The sequence below is a fragment of the Lepidochelys olivacea genome, assembly GCF_965140295.1.
Source record: "Lepidochelys olivacea isolate rLepOli2 genome assembly, chromosome: 1".
Taxonomy (NCBI): Eukaryota; Metazoa; Chordata; order Testudines; family Cheloniidae; genus Lepidochelys; species Lepidochelys olivacea.
In genome coordinates, this window is record NC_140411.1 from 34,222,663 (window position 1) to 34,239,646 (window position 16,984).

Sequence of the window (16,984 nt, forward strand, 5' to 3'; positions counted from 1 at the left end):
ACGTCCCTCGATCTGCTCGCTATGCCCCTACTTATACATCCCAAAATGCCATTGGCCTTCTTGGCAACAAGGGCACACTGCTGACTCATATCCAGCTTCTCGTCCACTGTCACCCCTAGGTCCTTTTCCGCAGAACTGCTGCCTAGCCATTCGGTCCCTAGTCTGTAGCTGTGCATTGGGTTCTTCCGTCCTAAGTGCAGGGCCAACCATTTCTAGGGTTGAGATGATATGGATCAAGTCCTAACCACTAAATTTCCCTTCATAGCTTTGAGCAAGAACATTATGTGAAAACTTACAACTAATATAGTAAATATTAAAAAGTCTATTCTATAAATGCTGCTATCCTTATTGAACCTCATCAGATTTCTTTTGGCCCAATCCTCCAATTTGTCTAGGTCCTTCTGTATCCTATCCTTCCCCTCCAGCATATCTACCACTCCTCCCAGTTTAGTATCATCCGCAAATTTGCTGAGAGTGCAATCCACACCATCCTCCAGATCATTTATGAAGATATTGAACAAAACCGGCCCCAGGACCGACCCTTGGGGCACTCCACTTGATACCGGCTGCCAACTAGACATGGAGCCATTGATCACTACCCGTTGAGCCCGACAATCTAGCCAGCTTTCTACCCACCTTATAGTGCATTCATCCAGCCCATACTTCCTTAACTTGCTGACAAGAATACTGTGGGAGACCGTGTCAAAAGCTTTGCTAAAGTCAAGAAACAATACATCCACTGCTTTCCCTTCATCCACAGAACCAGTAATCTCATCATAAAAGGCGATTAGATTAGTCAGGCATGACCTTCCCTTGGTGAATCCATCCATCCACTTTCCTCTCATGCAAGTGCTTCAGGATTGATTCTTTGAGGACCTGCTCCATGAAGAGAGAGAAGTGCATCTCTGATAACAATGAAAACTGTTTTACAACCTTAACTTGGGAGTCATTACTGTGATTCTGTCATGCAGTCATAATTTAGCAGATGGAAATAAGGAGAAACTAGCCCCAATTTTTAAAAAATAATTCAATACTTTCTATAAACATGTAGCAATGTCCAACCATTTCTAGGGTTGAGATGATATGGATCAAGTCCTAACCACTAAATTTCCCTTCATAGCTTTGAGCAAGAACATTATGTGAAAACTTACAACTAATATAGTAAATATTAAAAAGTCTATTCTATAAATGCTGCTATTAAATATGGATTATTTCCCCATATTTCAGTGTTCAAAAGGATCCTGAAACAAAGGAAATAATTATTACATCAACTATTTTCAAAGTTTCTGCATATGTAAGTATTAACTTTCTTGGCATGGCACCTATACATCATGAGTGTTAGGCATAAAACACATTCTCAAGTTTAATTATACAACTTAAAAATACCAAATTGATTTGAAAATCACACAAAAATGTAAATAAAATGTAGTATTTAATTTGAAGAGATTGTTCAGGCACACTTTTTTCTGAACCCATTTCCTGATGTCATCTTTGTTCTAGCCTTTAGTAACATTTCACTAATGAGCATGAGCATCATTTCATTTTCTATTCAGTAAAAAATAAATTTTGGGCCCTGTAGCTTTGTAGGAATATAGTGTAGAGCTAATGTAGTGTAGAGCTCTAGAGAGAGAGCATATGCAAAGCAGTACATTTCAGCCCATTGCAGCCATCTAGATCGGGGTGGCCAACCTGTGGCTCTGAAGCCACATGCGGCTCATCAGACGTTAACATGCGGCTCCTTGTATAGGCACCGACTCTGAGGCTGGAGCTACAGGAGCCAACTTTCCAAAGTGCTGGGGGTGCTCACTGCTCAACCTCTGGCTCTGCCACAGGTACTGCCCCCACTCCACCCCTTCCCACCCCTGAGCCTGCCATGCCCTCGCTCCTTCACCTCCCCCCCAGAACCTCCTGCATGCATGCCACGAACCAGCTGATTGGGAGGTGCAGGGCAGAAGGGGGAGGCGCTGGGCTCTTTGTCAATGTACGTTGGTAAATTCTGGCTCCTTCTCAGGCTCAGGTTGGCCAGCCCTGATCTAGATCATACTTTTATTCTATATAAACTCAAGATAGAATCAGTAGAAGCTAAGGGCTAGAGTCACAAAGGAGCTTAGGTGTTACAATGCTCAGTGTTGTGCTACGTAATTACCCTGCATTCCCTGTACAATGCAGAGGAAAAGAAGAATAGGTTTAACAAAAGCTGGTATAGTGAGCAGGGAGCTGCCTAAACTAGCCAATAGTAGATGCTGAGGATGGGGTGGATCCTAAGTCCCATCCTTCTCAGAGTTCAGCACCTATCTCATTTTGGGATTGACAGCTGGGAACCTTCTATTGGAGTCAGATGCTTAAGCCACCTAGCTGCTGTGCGGGGTCAGGACTGAGGCAGCTGTGCTTCAGCTGCTGAAATTTAAGCACCTTGAGGACTTTAATGGCAGAAATTTAGGTGTCTAGGGAATTTACACACCTCCAGGGTTAGAGAGCAGCTGACCAGGGTTTTTGTGAATGCCAGTGGCACATAAGGTGGCAGCTAGGTATCTATGTTCCTTTTGTGAATCTAGCCCTAAGTCTCATTTTGAGCCTGCCTTTATTCAGGCTTCTGTTTTGCACTTGCAGTTTGGATTTATCAATAGAGAATTTGCTGGCTAGGGTGTGGTGTGCCTGCTTTTTACTAAAGATTACAGAAGGGTTTACAGCAGAAGAGGGCTTGAGGGGTAAGGTGGGTGCCCACTTTATAGACCTCCTCCAGTTGTTTACTGTCCTGGCTGCTGAGTTTCGAAACCTCTCGCTTCCCTGTTTCCCCTGCAACACTGTATGCTTACCATAAAGATGAGCTTGGAACCCACCTGAACTGTAGAATCATAGAATCATAGAATATCAGGGTTGGAAGGGACCCCAGAAGGTCATCTAGTCCAACCCCCTGCTCAAAGCAGGACCAATTCCCAGTTAAATCATCCCAGCCAGGGCTTTGTCAAGCCTGACCTTAAAAACCTCTAAGGAAGGAGATTCTACCACCTCCCTAGGTAACGCATTCCAGTGTTTCACCACCCTCTTAGTGAAAAAGTTTTTCCTAATATCCAATCTAAACCTCCCCCACTGCAACTTGAGACCATTACTCCTCGTTCTGTCATCTGCTACCATTGAGAACAGTCTAGAGCCATCCTCTTTGGAACCCCCTTTCAGGTAGTTGAAAGCAGCTATCAAATCCCCCCTCATTCTTCTCTTCTGCAGGCTAAACAATCCCAGCTCCCTCAGCCTCTCCTCATAACTCATGTGTTCCAGTCCCCTAATCATTTTTGTTGCCCTTCGCTGGACTCTCTCCAATTTATCCACATCCTTCTTGAAGTGTGGGGCCCAAAACTGGACACAGTACTCCAGATGAGGCCTCACCAATGTCGAATAGAGGGGAACGATCACGTCCCTCGATCTGCTCGCTATGCCCCTACTTATACATCCCAAAATGCCATTGGCCTTCTTGGCAACAAGGGCACACTGCTGACTCATATCCAGCTTCTCGTCCACTGTCACCCCTAGGTCCTTTTCTGCAGAACTGCTGCCTAGCCATTCGGTCCCTAGTCTGTAGCTGTGCATTGGGTTCTTCCGTCCTAAGTGCAGGACCCTGCACTTATCCTTATTGAACCTCATCAGATTCCTTTTGGCCCAATCCTCCAATTTGTCTAGGTCCTTCTGTATCCTATCCCTCCCCTCCAGCGTATCTACCACTCCTCCCAGTTTAGTATCATCCGCAAATTTGCTGAGAGTGCAATCCACACCATCCTCCAGATCATTTATGAAGATATTGAATAAAACCGGCCCCAGGACCGACCCCTGGGGCACTCCACTTGATACCGGCTGCCAACTAGACATGGAGCCATTGATCACTACCCGTTGAGCCCGACAATTTAGCCAGCTTTCTACCCACCTTATAGTGCATTCATCCAGCCCATACTTCCTTAACTTGCTGACAAGAATACTATGGGAGACCGTGTCAAAAGCTTTGCTAAAGTCAAGAAACAATACATCCACTGCTTTCCCTTCATCCACAGAACCAGTAATCTCATCATAAAAGGCGATTAGATTAGTCAGGCATGACCTTCCCTTGGTGAATCCATGCTGGCTGTTCCTGATCACTTTCCTCTCATGCAAGTGCTTCAGGATTGATTCTTTGAGGACCTGCTCCATGATTTTTCCAGGGACTGAGGTGAGGCTGACTGGCCTGTAGTTCCCAGGATCTTCCTTCTTCCCTTTTTTAAAGATTGGCGCTACATTAGCCTTTTTCCAGTCATCCGGGACTTCCCCGGTTCGCCACGAGTTTTCAAAGATAATGGCCAGTGGCTCTGCAATCACAGCCGCCAATTCCTTCAGCACTCTCGGATGCAACTCGTCCGGCCCCATGGACTTGTGCACGTCCAGCTTTTCTAAATAGTCCCTAACCGCCTCTATCTCCACAGAGGGCTGGCCATCTCTTCCGCATTTTGTGATGCCCAGCGCAGCAGTCTGGGAGCTGACCTTGTTAGTGAAAACAGAGGCAAAAAAAGCATTGAGTACATTAGCTTTTTCCACATCCTCTGTCACTAGGTTGCCTCCCTCATTCAGTAAGGGGCCCACACATTCCTTGGCTTGTACTACACGCCTCCCAGTTTAATTGTTCCTTCACTAGGCAGATCCGTTCCAAATCCTCCACCATGCATCTGAACATGCAACAACTTAAATGTAAGATAACATACTATCTTCCAAAAGAGAAAGAGCTGGTGTCACTGCAGACAACACAAACTTCCTGTGAGCTACTGGTGGCCCAGTTGTTCATCAGTGGGCAATCATCTTTTAACTATTATGCATCATTCATAGAACATTTTAGAAGGCTTTTTTTAAAAATAATGTCTTGTGTATTTATCAGTATTTTTACCTCTCTCCTGTCTATTAAACTCAGGTTTCTTTTCAGATTAAAAATACTAAAACTATATGCTTGGAACCAAAAATTACTCATTAGCATTTTTATTTTAACACGGTGCAATTGTTTTCATATCTGAGTTGGTATTGGTTTGACATCAACTTCAGAGATTTCCATTATTGTTTGGTTAGATTTAGGTAAAACATCCAAAACACTTCTGTGTGCCTTTGTCATATTTTAAAAATACCATCAACATAATAAACAAGAATAAATTCAGTGGTCTCTACAAAACCAACAAATTGAGGGATATGGCAAGAAATCCCATTCCAATCATAGATGCCTGCCCTTAGCACACTCCCTCCTTCCCAAAAGCCTAGGAAAAGAAGTTGGCTTTGCAGCATTTTCTGGAGGTCAGTAAACATGGGTTATTTCAGATGAAGTGGGGGAGTGAATTCCAAAATCCAGGCCCACCATGGAAAAAAGCCTGCTGGCAGTTTTCTCTTATAAAATGAAGAGACTCTAGCTTGAGTACCTGTACTGCCTCAAAACAGGTTCAATTTCTGAGTTGATTTAGATGTAGTTTTATGTAGAGTGCATATGGTAATCTGATCTTGAGGTGATAAAGACCTGGATCATATTGGCAGTGTCTGCATCCAAAAGAAATAGTAACAACCGCTTAGCCAGACATAGATGAAAGAAAGCTGACTTGGTCACTGTTGCTATATGATCATCTAACAGCAGCTGGGAATCTAATAAAATGCCCACTCTGAAAACTGGAGTACCAAATGGAAGACATGCATCCTCAGTTAATGAGGCAAAGATAATCCTCACCATATCGTCTCGTTCAGTGGTTCCAAAACTTGTTCCGCCGCTCATGCAGGGAAAGCCCCTGGCAGGCCGGGCCGGTTTGTTTACCTGCTGCGTCCACAGGTTTGTCCGATCGTGGCTCCCAGTGGCTGCGGTTCGCTGCTCCAGGCCAATGCAAGCTGCTGGAAGCGGCGGCCAATACGTTTTTTGGCCCGTGCCGTGCTTTAGCTTTTCCTGCACAACTGGCGGAACAAGTTTGGGAACCACTGGTCTAGTTGAATCCTCATTCTACGAGCATCATTTCCTTTTCATCTGGTCTGAGCCTCAGCCAGCTAGTCTAATGTCTACCAAAAACTGGCTGGATCAGGTAAAACAGAGAAATAGAGCTGGAGTCATCAGCATAATGAAAACACTGTGTCATCCCATGCCTCCTTACTAACCCTTCTAACAGCCCCATATGCTTATCTTGACAACTTGGTAATACTACTTTCAGTGCTGAAACCAAGTAATTACAGAAAGCACTGTGATAAATTGGTACTGAATATGTTCCAAAACTACTTTTCAATTTTTAATCTTCTGACCTTTCAAAAAAATCAAACTAATACTAGATTTTAGGACTTAGGGCTTGTCGACACTACCACGTGGGGTCGATCTAAGGTACGCAACTTCAGCTACGTGAATGGCATAGCTGAAATCGACGTACCTAGATCTACTTACCGCTGTGTCTTCGCTGCGGTAAGATGACAGCTGATGCTCTCTAGATGTCACGCTATACTAGACACAATAAATCGACCCCCACTGGATAGATCGCTGCCCGCCAATCCAACGGGTAGTTTAGACAAGCCCTTAGTTACATGTATATATGTATTTTAGCACAGATATTGGCAGTCCAGAAAGAGTGGGGAAGGGAAGTATTTGAAATTTTGTAACAATTGTATACTTCTGAACTCAAAATGGTTTAAGAAGTTCAAATGATTTGCATATGACCAAATTTCAGCATGAAGAAACCTGAAGTATTTATGATATTAAATAACAAAGAAATTTCTTGAATGCTAACTCAGCCTTAACTACAGCGGTGCTATTGCATCAGTGTAGTAAATACAAACACATGCATATTTGCTAACTCTTAAGATATACTGTATTGATAAAATATTACACACGTTGTTTTGGAGAAAGGTTCAATAGTATCATTATTTACAGTATGTCACACATATGCTATCTAAAATCATCACCAGATTATCTCCATTTCTCCAAAGCCAGCAGTTAAAATGATCCAGCTCTGGCATCACTAAGTCAACCAAGTGTCACACATACACCACCTGTTTAAATTTAGAACTGCAGATGGAACTGATGCTATTCTTAATTTATGTATAAGGTGTCCAAATATTATGGTGATGAGGCACTGAAATATACAGCTAGAACTACTCTCATCTAAAACTAATGCAAATAAAAAATACAGTAAAATACATCTCAGCTAACTATAAAATGACTTCAAAAGGCACCCAGAACATAGTGCAAAAACTCTGCCTAATTTAAACCAGATTGTATTTCCTGGTATCAATATTTTGATCAATATTACTTTTTGACACAGTAGTACTAATACATCACATAATATTTTTTTTCTATCCAGCAAACTTTAGGTGGGATTCTGTAGCCTTTTCACAGTCAAAACTTCAATTGTAGTCAATTTTGCCTGAGTAAGGACTATTGGATTGGGCTCTTCAATAACAATCAGAAATCAATAAATCTTATCCACCAACATAGCTTGATATTGCTCCTCTCCTTTGTCTTGAATCTTAAAACTGTGGACATAACTTTCTCTGTATTTACCTAGCAAGAACTACTGCATGTTGCTGAAAGTAATTTTTGAATATGTACATATTTGATGAGATGGTGATCAGATGCCTAAGTGAATCCTGACTGGAAAAGGGTCAGTTAGAGAATATATTTAGGGCCCCACTTGAAGTTAACACAGGTTTTGCCATTGACTTCGATGGCAATATGATCAGATCCTTATTCTTTAACCATTTGTAATTTAGTCCCTAATTATGCAAACACTTACATCGGTGAGTATCTTTACACATTAAATTAAATGGAACTACTGACTTATATAAAGTTACTTACAAGTGTTTGCAGGATTCTTGCCTTAATGGGCATCTATTCTACTATTAACATGAACTCCACACTGTCTGCAAAATTATCACAGTACATTTTGTAGATAATATAGTAACTGAACATAAGAGTAATTGAATGTAAAAATTCATAATGTTTAGTGTTACACATGATTGTAGTATATATCTGGTTTGTTATTAATACTAGATTTCTCCCCTCCCCCCCCCTCAGGATAATAACGGTATGTGCTATCCTTCAACCAAAAGCCATGAACAGACATTTGCCTACTTGATTGTGGATCCTCTGAAACGACATGTTCATGTTTTGTACCATTCTTTTGGTGGGAGCTTATGTTTTAACTAATTATTCTTAATCTCCAGTTCTAAGTATTAGCAGTATAATGGAATAGAGGCGCTTTTCTTTCTATATGGAATTAATTACAAATTCCATAGTTCCAGTCCCTTCAATGAAATACACATTGCCTGCCTATGCAAAAATGTGAACTGTGATATATATTTTACGGAGTTTTTGTTGAATTATTAAGAAGGAATATTTTATGTTCATAGATAAATCATAATTTTATACAAAATGTTTAAAAAGGCTTTGTTTTTGCTAAATTGACTTTAACTGTAAGATTCAGATCTTGCAAACAGTGATGCTTGTACATACTTTTACTTATGGGTGTAGCTGCCTAAGCCTGCCTTAAAGGCAATAGAACTATTCATGCATAAATCTTTACAGGATTGGGGCCATAGTGAGTGCATCAGACTGTCTGAATATGATTTACACTAACTTGCATGGAATTCTTACCAGGGTCCATGAATCTTGCTCTTCCAACCCCCTATACTTTGATAGCTGTTGTGTTTCAAAATTCTCAATAAATATATTAAAACTGTTGTTCTCATATTTTTGTCACTAATTTGAATCAAATTTCATTTTACGTAATCTAGTTAATAAATGATAGCTGTGTTATACACTCACTGGTCTGTATTATGCAGCATACTGAATCTAACCTCTTGGGTTAAATGGACTGAAAAGCAGAGGTTTCCATTGGACTCAATAACAGAGAAAGGATCAGTGAGAGCAATAAATTCTGACTAGAGAAAGAAACGTTTTGAATGTTTCTCTATGTAATTTACCCTCTCCCAGAAACGTCACTTCGTGACAAAATTAGTGTCCACAGTGAAATATAGCAGTCACGGGGAGGGTGGGGTTCCATTGTGCGATGGCGGGTTCCAGCTCTTCCCCCCGCCCCAGCCTGGGATGGGGGCAAGGGATCCCATTTCTTTTCGTCGCTTACGCCCCTCCCCAATTCCATGGGAGGAAAGGGGGGCAGTGGGAAGACTGGTTTCTCCCGCGCCCGTTCAGGGGATGCGGGCGGGGGAAGCGGTGCCGCTCTCCTGGGGGCCAGGGCTGGGAGAAGTCGTCTCTCTTCTCCCGCACCCCGTTCTGAGGGCAAAGGGGGGTAATTCTCCCTCCCCATTCCGGCGCTGAGGTCGCGGAGGGGGGAGGGGCGCAACAGGAGTCTGGAAGTTTGGAGGAATTTATTTTTAACTTTTCGATGCATGGACTTCTGCGTTGTAGGGAAACGCAGGCGGGCGGGAGTAGATGCTTGAAAAATGAAGCGGGCGGGTGCAAAAGGGCTAGCTTTCCTGGACGGTGTGCCGCCGGGAGTTCGCGTAGGACTTGGTAGTGGCCACTAAATCTGCCAGATTCTGTGCGGGCGGGCGCGCGCGCGCGCGCGCAGAAGGACCTGGCAGTGGTGCCTGGTTCTGATTGCGTTCTGCGCTGGCGGGCGTAGCAGGACTCTGTTGGAGGCTGGCTGTAGGATACGGTGCGGGCGGGCTCGCAAGGGGCGGAGCTGGCTGGGGAGTGATTCGGGCGGGCACATCTCAGAACTTTTGTTTAGTGTGTTGCGTGAGTTAGTTTCCGCCGCCGGGATAGAGGCGCCGGCCGGGCTGGGCCGGGCTCGGGCAACTTGCTGCTCGGTCGGGCTTGTTCTGCCAGTTGTTGTTGCCGGTTGTGTTTTCCGGCTGTGGGGGGGCTGAGCAGCAGCAGCGGGGGAGCCCCGGCCTGGGCAACGGGGTATGTGGGGTGGGGAGCCCGGGCTCTGAGTCGCCGAGCCCCGGTACGGACGCGGAGCCATGGATCCCGGGCAGCCTCAGCAGCAAGCGCAGCCGCCGGCGCAGCAACAGGCGCCGCCGCCGGGCCCCCCGTCCGGCGCGGGGCAGCCCCCGGGCGCGGGGCCTCCTCCGGCCGGGCACCAGATCGTGCATGTGCGGGGCGACTCGGAGACCGACCTGGAGGCGCTTTTCAACGCGGTGATGAACCCCAAGGGCGCCAACGTGCCGCACACGCTGCCCATGCGGCTCCGCAAGCTGCCCGACTCCTTCTTCAAGCCGCCCGAGCCCAAGGCCCACTCCCGCCAGGTGAGGGGGGGGGCCGGCCGGCCGGGCGGGGGCGCAGCTGGGAGCTCTCCTGCCGCTATCGTCAGCGCCTGGGGGGTGCCTCCCCTCCCCTCCCCTCCCGTGTGTGTGTGAGAGAGAGTGAGTGGGGAGAGCGTCCTGCCCCCCCCCCGTGTGAGTGGGAGCGCCACCCTCCGCCCCTGAGTGTGTGTGTGTGTGGGAGCGTCCCCCCCCGTGTGTGAGTGGGGGAGCGCCCCCGTCCGCCCCCCCCTTGTGAGTGGAGGAGCACCCCCCCCGAGTGTGGGAGCGCCCCCTCCTGTGTGTGTGGAGGGGGGGAGAGTCCCCTTCCGCCCCCCCCGCATCGTGTGTGTGTGGGGAGGGGGGAAAGCACCTTCCGTTCTTGCATTTAGGGGTTTTGGAGGGGGCAAAACTCCCTTTCTTGTGGGGCAGTTCCCCCGTTTACTCTGGTGATGCTCCCCTCTTCCTGCCTGCTTTCAGGGACCCTTTGGGATTTTAGCTGGGAAATTTTGTAAATAGTTCTGAGCAGGAGTTACCAGTCTCAGCAGCTGATTTTGCTGCTGTTCGCATTAGGCCCTGTCTCCGCCAGGACGTCTCACTCCCCAGCAGCCTGCTTGGGCACCCAATAATTGCTCTCTTATTTTCCAGCTTTTGTTGGGAGAGGGGGATTTAAAGCCCCTAAAATTAATCTTAGAAATGTTTCACTTGAAAGTACAAAAGGATTGGGTTGTCTGATGTAATCTTCCCACTGTTTATTTATCTGTGTGGAGGATGAGGAGGAGAGGAAGACAGGGATTGTGTCCAAACTTTAAAAAAAAACAATATGGATGTGGCTTTTCCACCATTTCATCATTGCACTCCGTAGGATTAAATTTCCCACATCAGAAGCTAATTCCAGTGCGTTGGTTTTTCTGTCCCTGTTGGTAGTCACCTTTCAGCTTTACTGAAGTACCATTAAATTAACCATATCTGCAAATCGGACTGAAATAACTTGCCTGCTGCAGTCCTGTGTCTGAACGCTCAGGGCACAATCCTGCAAGCCTAAAGTAGAGGCTGAAAAAGAGTTGCAGGATTGGGCCCATAATAAGTCTCTAACAGTGTTTGTTCTTTAAGCCGCTTGACTCATGTGCCAAGATTGAAGTGTTGATACAAATATGAATAAAAGTTAATGTTTAGGCTGCTGTTCACTAAATTTTTGTAAACTGCCTCTCTCTGCTCAAATGTTTTTATTAAGCAATGAACTTTGTTGCTAAGTTATAAAATAGATTTTATTATAAGCTATTGTCACTTTATCTGTGTAGCCAATAGAAAAGAGATTTGCTCTGTATTACACTGGTGTCTGGTATTCCAGTAGTGAAGGGTCTGTCAACATTTCCATTATTAAACTCTGGTTTGGAAGGATTTATAACTCAGCTGTAAAATTACTCCAAGCTAAACTTTGGCATATATTCTCTCTGCCCAGGAGTTAATTCATTTCCCAAATATTTAAAAAAACAAAACAAACAAAAAAAACACACACAGTCTAGTCTTTAAGTTAAAGGACTGCAAAGAAAATAGCAGTGGTGATGGGTTATTTCTAGATTCTTGCTTTCTTGTAATTTATGAACTATGCATTATTGATGATGATTCACACAGAGTTAGTCCCATTTGGAGTGGGTGGTAATAGCCTATTTTGAACTCTTGAAATTTGGGAAGAAGGTTATTACGTGTACAGCTAATACTTTTTACACCTATTTTTACTGTACAAGTTTTATCATGGTGTTCTTATGCACAAAGGTATACTAATAGGTATTCAGCAATCATTTATAGCTAGATGCTGTAATCATGTATATCTTAATATGTACTCAACGACCACAATAAATGCAGCTAACTATATTACATATTTGAAATGTATTGTATGAGGCACATGTTGTTAATATCAACATGCACCTTAAAGCTTGTGGGCTGTTTGCGTACATTGCAAATGCTACTAGAGTACACAATTGAGCTCAAATCTTTGTTCCTTGGTGCTGGCTGGTTTTAGTACAATATATTGTAGTAAATCATGTAGTTAAAAGCCAGTTGAAGCCATAGGATTATTGGGTTCATTGTTGGCCTTTTCATTTTAAAATGATTGTGATGGTGGTGTCTCTTTTTCTCCACTCTTGTCTGATACTGCAATAAGAATATCCACCTTGGGATTTTTGGGGGGGTGTAGGGAAAATATTAAGTGTAATACTTCACATCTGAGTGAGTTATGTCCGTCCAATACATGAGCTGTAACTCTCAAAAGCTTATGCTCAAATATATTTGTTAGGCTCTAAGGTGCCACAAGTACTCCTTTTCTTCTTCCAATACATGGTTGCTTTTGAAAATTTTAGCAAAATGCAGATACTGGATAATTGTGTAACATAGGCCGAATTCTGATTTTGAGAGTTTGCATGCTGTTACACGTAAGGCACAGTAGCTGATTTAATGAGACCTGGGATGAGTGTACACATCTGAGTTCATAAATGAGCCCCATGTATTCTGCAATACCTAGGTACAGTGGTATGGCAAGGGCTGACATTTACATAATAAAATGTAGGTGTGCAAATTATCCTACTATACATGGAAAGTGAATGCCCTCATATATATATGTCAACATTTAAATACAGTTTTCATGGCTATTTTTTTCCCCCTCCATGGATTTGAGTCCATATCAGGAAAACTACACAGTTTAACATGATTCACAGTCCTCAGTTCAGGAGAGACCCAGGTTGTAATAATTAGGGTTATGTGGGCCAGGTTTGAGGAAGGTTTGCAGAGATGTTGGTGGAAAACTTGATTTGTTTGTCCACATTCTGGCTGTAGCTGGTGCTGCTCTCTTTTTATACGCACCATACATACAATTAAAGTACAGTTTACTTGAAGGTTGGGAACCCTTTTCTTGCATATCATATCTTGCACTGTATTGAAATAGTCCTTTGGGGCCCAATTTGTAGTCGCTACTCCTGTGGAACTCCCACTGAAGCCAATGGGCTTTTACATCTGTGCAAGGTAGGTGCAAAACACCAACAATCCAGAGTACTAGTTTACATCCACTTTGCATAGTCATTTCCACCAATTCAGTATGCAAGGGAATTGTAAATCAGGCTTGACATTAGTACCCTTTGAAGAATGGGGATAAGATCAGGCCTTAAGGTATGATCCTTACAAAGAAGATGGCTTTTTATATGTGTACAAAATAAAACTAAACAAGAATGAGAAACATTCAAAATTAATATTCTATAGGTGTATATATAAAAGTTTTGCAAGCTTGCTCTTTAAGTAATCTACTTTGGGCTACATCCTTGAATGTTAGCAACTTCGGAATAAGTAGAATTTTAGAAAAAACATATTTGTCTGCTTGTCTAGGAAACATTCAGTAAGTTAAAAGTAGGTTGTGTTCCAACAGGCATGTTTCTGCTGAAGTAAAATATCTTACAACAATTTAACTCCTGACAGGCCAGTACTGATGGAGGGTCAGCAGGAGCCTTGACTCCACAACATGTCCGAGCTCATTCCTCTCCAGCTTCGCTGCAGCTTGGAGCTGTCTCTCCAGGGACACTTACCCCCTCTGGAATAGTGACTGGTCCTGGAGCTGCACCTTCTTCTCAACATCTCCGCCAGTCTTCATTTGAGATTCCTGATGATGTACCTCTGCCACCAGGTTGGGAGATGGCTAAGACGCCATCTGGCCAGAGATATTTTCTGAAGTAAGTAAAATCTATTTGAAAGAAGGTTAGCTGCATTTCTTAACCAAGTTTGTGTTCCATGTTGTTAAGAATCTCTGTGTGTAGGAATCGCTGCACCTTTAGTGTAAAATGTATTTTAAAATGAAAGGGCATGATTTTCAATAGTACTGAGCACCTATAGCTCCCACTGACTTCAATTGGAGGTGTGAGTGTTTGGCTCTTATGAAAATCCTGTGTGTTTTAAACATGTCTTCTTCTTGGTTTGTCTTAAATATGAAGTGGTGGTTTTCTGTGTTTGTGTTTTAAAAATCACTTGAATGTATATAATGATATTTTGACTTGCATAAAGTTCTTCTTCGGGCCAAAATAAATGGAACTGTCACACAAATTTGCTATAAAATGGATGTTAAAAATGTTAAGTAACTTTGGCAGATATTTTAGTGAGAGGAGTAAAGGATTGCTCTGATTGTTCAAAGTGCAATGATATAGGCACTGATTGTGCATTCAGATCCATGCATGCAGACTCCTGCGCCCACGCAGAGTCCATTGGTACGTGGATCTGATTACAGGGTTGGAGTTTATAGTTCTTAAAATTAACTTACATTGTTTGGCTTGAGAGGGAAAATTCATAAAATTCTTGAAAATTGCTCCTTACTCATGCACATATGGCTTTTTTCCTATAGTGAATTTAGTATGCCCTTTTCTATAACTGAGAAGATATTACATATGCCAGCAGTGTGATATGTAATCCATTAGGGAGCGTTTTCTTTTATACTGTGTAGTTTCTAAAGCATCAGGAGTCTATCCTCCTTTCTGAAAGAGTGACCACCAAGATATATAATTGGCCCTCAAATACTTGGACTGTATTTTTAGCATTTTCTTTTACTTATTTTTAACATTTTTTTTAAACTGGCAGGCTCCAAGTAGCCCATTATTTGTCATTTTGAATTTAGGGAAAATAAAGCATATATATAATGAAGCATTTACATAGTCATACCTTGCTTACCTTAAGATTATTGTAAACTTCTGTGTCATGTTTACCAAAATAAAGTATTCAAGCCTGAATTCTTTGGGAAATTAGTCTGTGTTAAGAACCTAAAAATAGGCAAAAGCCAAAGAGTATGTAGCTGTGATTTTTGTCCATGTAACTGAATAATACACGTTAGACCAGATCCTGAGCTGGTGTAAATTGGCATTGTACCTCTGAATTTTTGGAATTAGGCAAGTTTACGCCAGCTGAGACTATTTCCCACTGGGCCTTGAGGGAGCTCAACATAAATTTTGAAATTAGATCAAAACCGTTTTTTTTACTGTACTACTTAAACTCTTACGAACTAGCTTATATAATAGGGCAAAACTGCAAACACAACAGTCTAATTCAGATCAAATGTAATGGATTTAAAATTGTGCAATTGATAGTGTTTCTTACTATTTTTAGTAATTGTCTATTTCAATTTTATAGAAAGGGTTTTATTGCTTTATAAGAGATGCAAAATGTCTTTACACTTAAATACACTTTTATAATTGATTCTTTAATTATGCTCATTCAGGTGAAAGTAGAGGGAAGAATTTGATCTTGGAAAGCTTTTCTACAGTTTCATTATTACTACAGAAAATCTTTTCCTTTTTTCTGCAAGTTTTCTTTTTTGTCCTTTCTTGGTGTCCTGGTATCCATTTCAAAGGGTCAGGTTTCAGCAAGAACAATAAAGAGCCTGAGACTGGAAAGTACACACAAGTCTGGCAAACTCATCTGCATGAGCAAGGTCGTTTGTTCTCAAGCAGACATCCAAAGTAAATGATTGAAAGAGCTGCTAGCTGTGAAGGATGTGTCTTGAAGGGGAAAAGAGTGGAAACAAACCAGGTTGTTAGGAAGAAAAATAAAGGCTGTACTTTTTGAACCTCTCCCTGCTGGGTCACATGCTGACCTGGGGAGATTTTCAACAGCTTAATAGGCTGTTTTCTTTTTACTTTCCTTGGGTGATTCTGTGCTTTGGGAGAGCCTGATGAGGACAGTTCAGAAGGCTCTGTTCACACTTGAAGATCAGCATTTGTTGTCCCTAATAGGTCTTATAACACTGTCTGCAGGTGTAACCCACAAGCATCATTGCAATTCAGAATTACTTGTGTTATCTTTATAACTTGAGTTCCAGTGAAACACTTTGGATATTTCAAAAACATACAGTAAAAATTTTTTTTGAAGAATTCCTTTTAGCATAAGCAAATGTATATTTCAGAAGTTTTCTTAAAACAATTATTTTGAACTTTAGATAGAATACATATATATAGGTCCTGGAAGCTGATTTAAACTGGCAGTTTGTCTGTCTATACTTTGAGCTTTCTTAAAACATAAGTAAGTGTATCCAGAATTCTGTTGCTAATATAACTTTTGTGCTCTAATACAGCTAAATATAAATATATACAACTAGGAACAAAGAATGTAGGCCATATTTACAGGATGGAGGACTCTATTCTGGGAAGCAGTGACTGAAAAAGATTTGGGGGTCATAGTGGATAATTAGCTTAACATGAGCTCCCAGTGTGATGCTATGGCCAAAAGAGCTTGTTGATCCTTGGATGCATAAACAGGGGAATCTCGAGTAGGAGAAGAGAGGTTATTTTATCTCTGTATTTGGCACTGGTGTGACTACTGCTGGAATAATGTGTCTAGTTCTGGGGGTCAGATTAAAAAAAGGATGTTGATAATTTGGAGCATGTTCAGAGAAGAGCCACAAGAATGATTAAAGAATTAGAAAATATTCCTGATAGACTCTGGGAGCTCAGTCCGTTTAGAAGATTACGGGTTGACTTGATTCCAGGCTGTAAGTATCTATAAGGGGAACAAATATTTAATAATGGCTCTTCAGTCTGGCAGAAAAAGGTAAAACATCATCCAATGGCTGGAAGTTGAAACTAAACAAATTCAGACTGGAAACAGGGTGTACATTTTTAACAGTGAGAACATTTTACCAAGGGTTGTGGTGGATTCTTCATTGCTGACCATTTTAAAATCAAGAATGGATGTTTTTCTAAAAGATATGCCATAGACGTTATTTTGGGGAAGT

The 16,984-nt window shown here is 42.4% G+C and overlaps 2 protein-coding genes across 10 annotated transcripts in view; both read left to right on the forward strand.

Annotated features, from left to right (window-relative positions):
* Nucleotides 1–8,710, forward strand: part of CFAP300 (cilia and flagella associated protein 300) — a 35,223-nt gene extending 26,513 nt beyond the window's left edge. The window contains exons 6-7 of one of the 2 annotated variants that reach the window (XM_084627720.1): nucleotides 1,228–1,294; nucleotides 8,036–8,710. In XM_084627720.1, coding sequence (XP_084483846.1) covers nucleotides 1,228–1,294; nucleotides 8,036–8,167 — 199 coding nt within the window. In that variant the 3' untranslated portion in view covers nucleotides 8,168–8,710. The remainder of the gene's footprint in view (nucleotides 1–1,227; nucleotides 1,295–8,035) is intronic. The other variant, XM_084627721.1, reaches the window with a different exon arrangement.
* A 709-nt stretch (nucleotides 8,711–9,419) lies between these two features.
* Nucleotides 9,420–16,984, forward strand: part of YAP1 (Yes1 associated transcriptional regulator) — a 139,749-nt gene continuing 132,184 nt past the window's right edge. The window contains exons 1-2 of one of the 8 annotated variants that reach the window (XM_084627662.1): nucleotides 9,420–10,233; nucleotides 13,693–13,943. In XM_084627662.1, the coding sequence (XP_084483788.1) occupies nucleotides 9,949–10,233; nucleotides 13,693–13,943 (536 nt within the window). In that variant the 5' untranslated portion in view covers nucleotides 9,420–9,948. The remainder of the gene's footprint in view (nucleotides 10,234–13,692; nucleotides 13,944–16,984) is intronic. The other 7 variants (XM_084627663.1, XM_084627666.1, XM_084627664.1 and 4 more) reach the window with 7 other exon arrangements.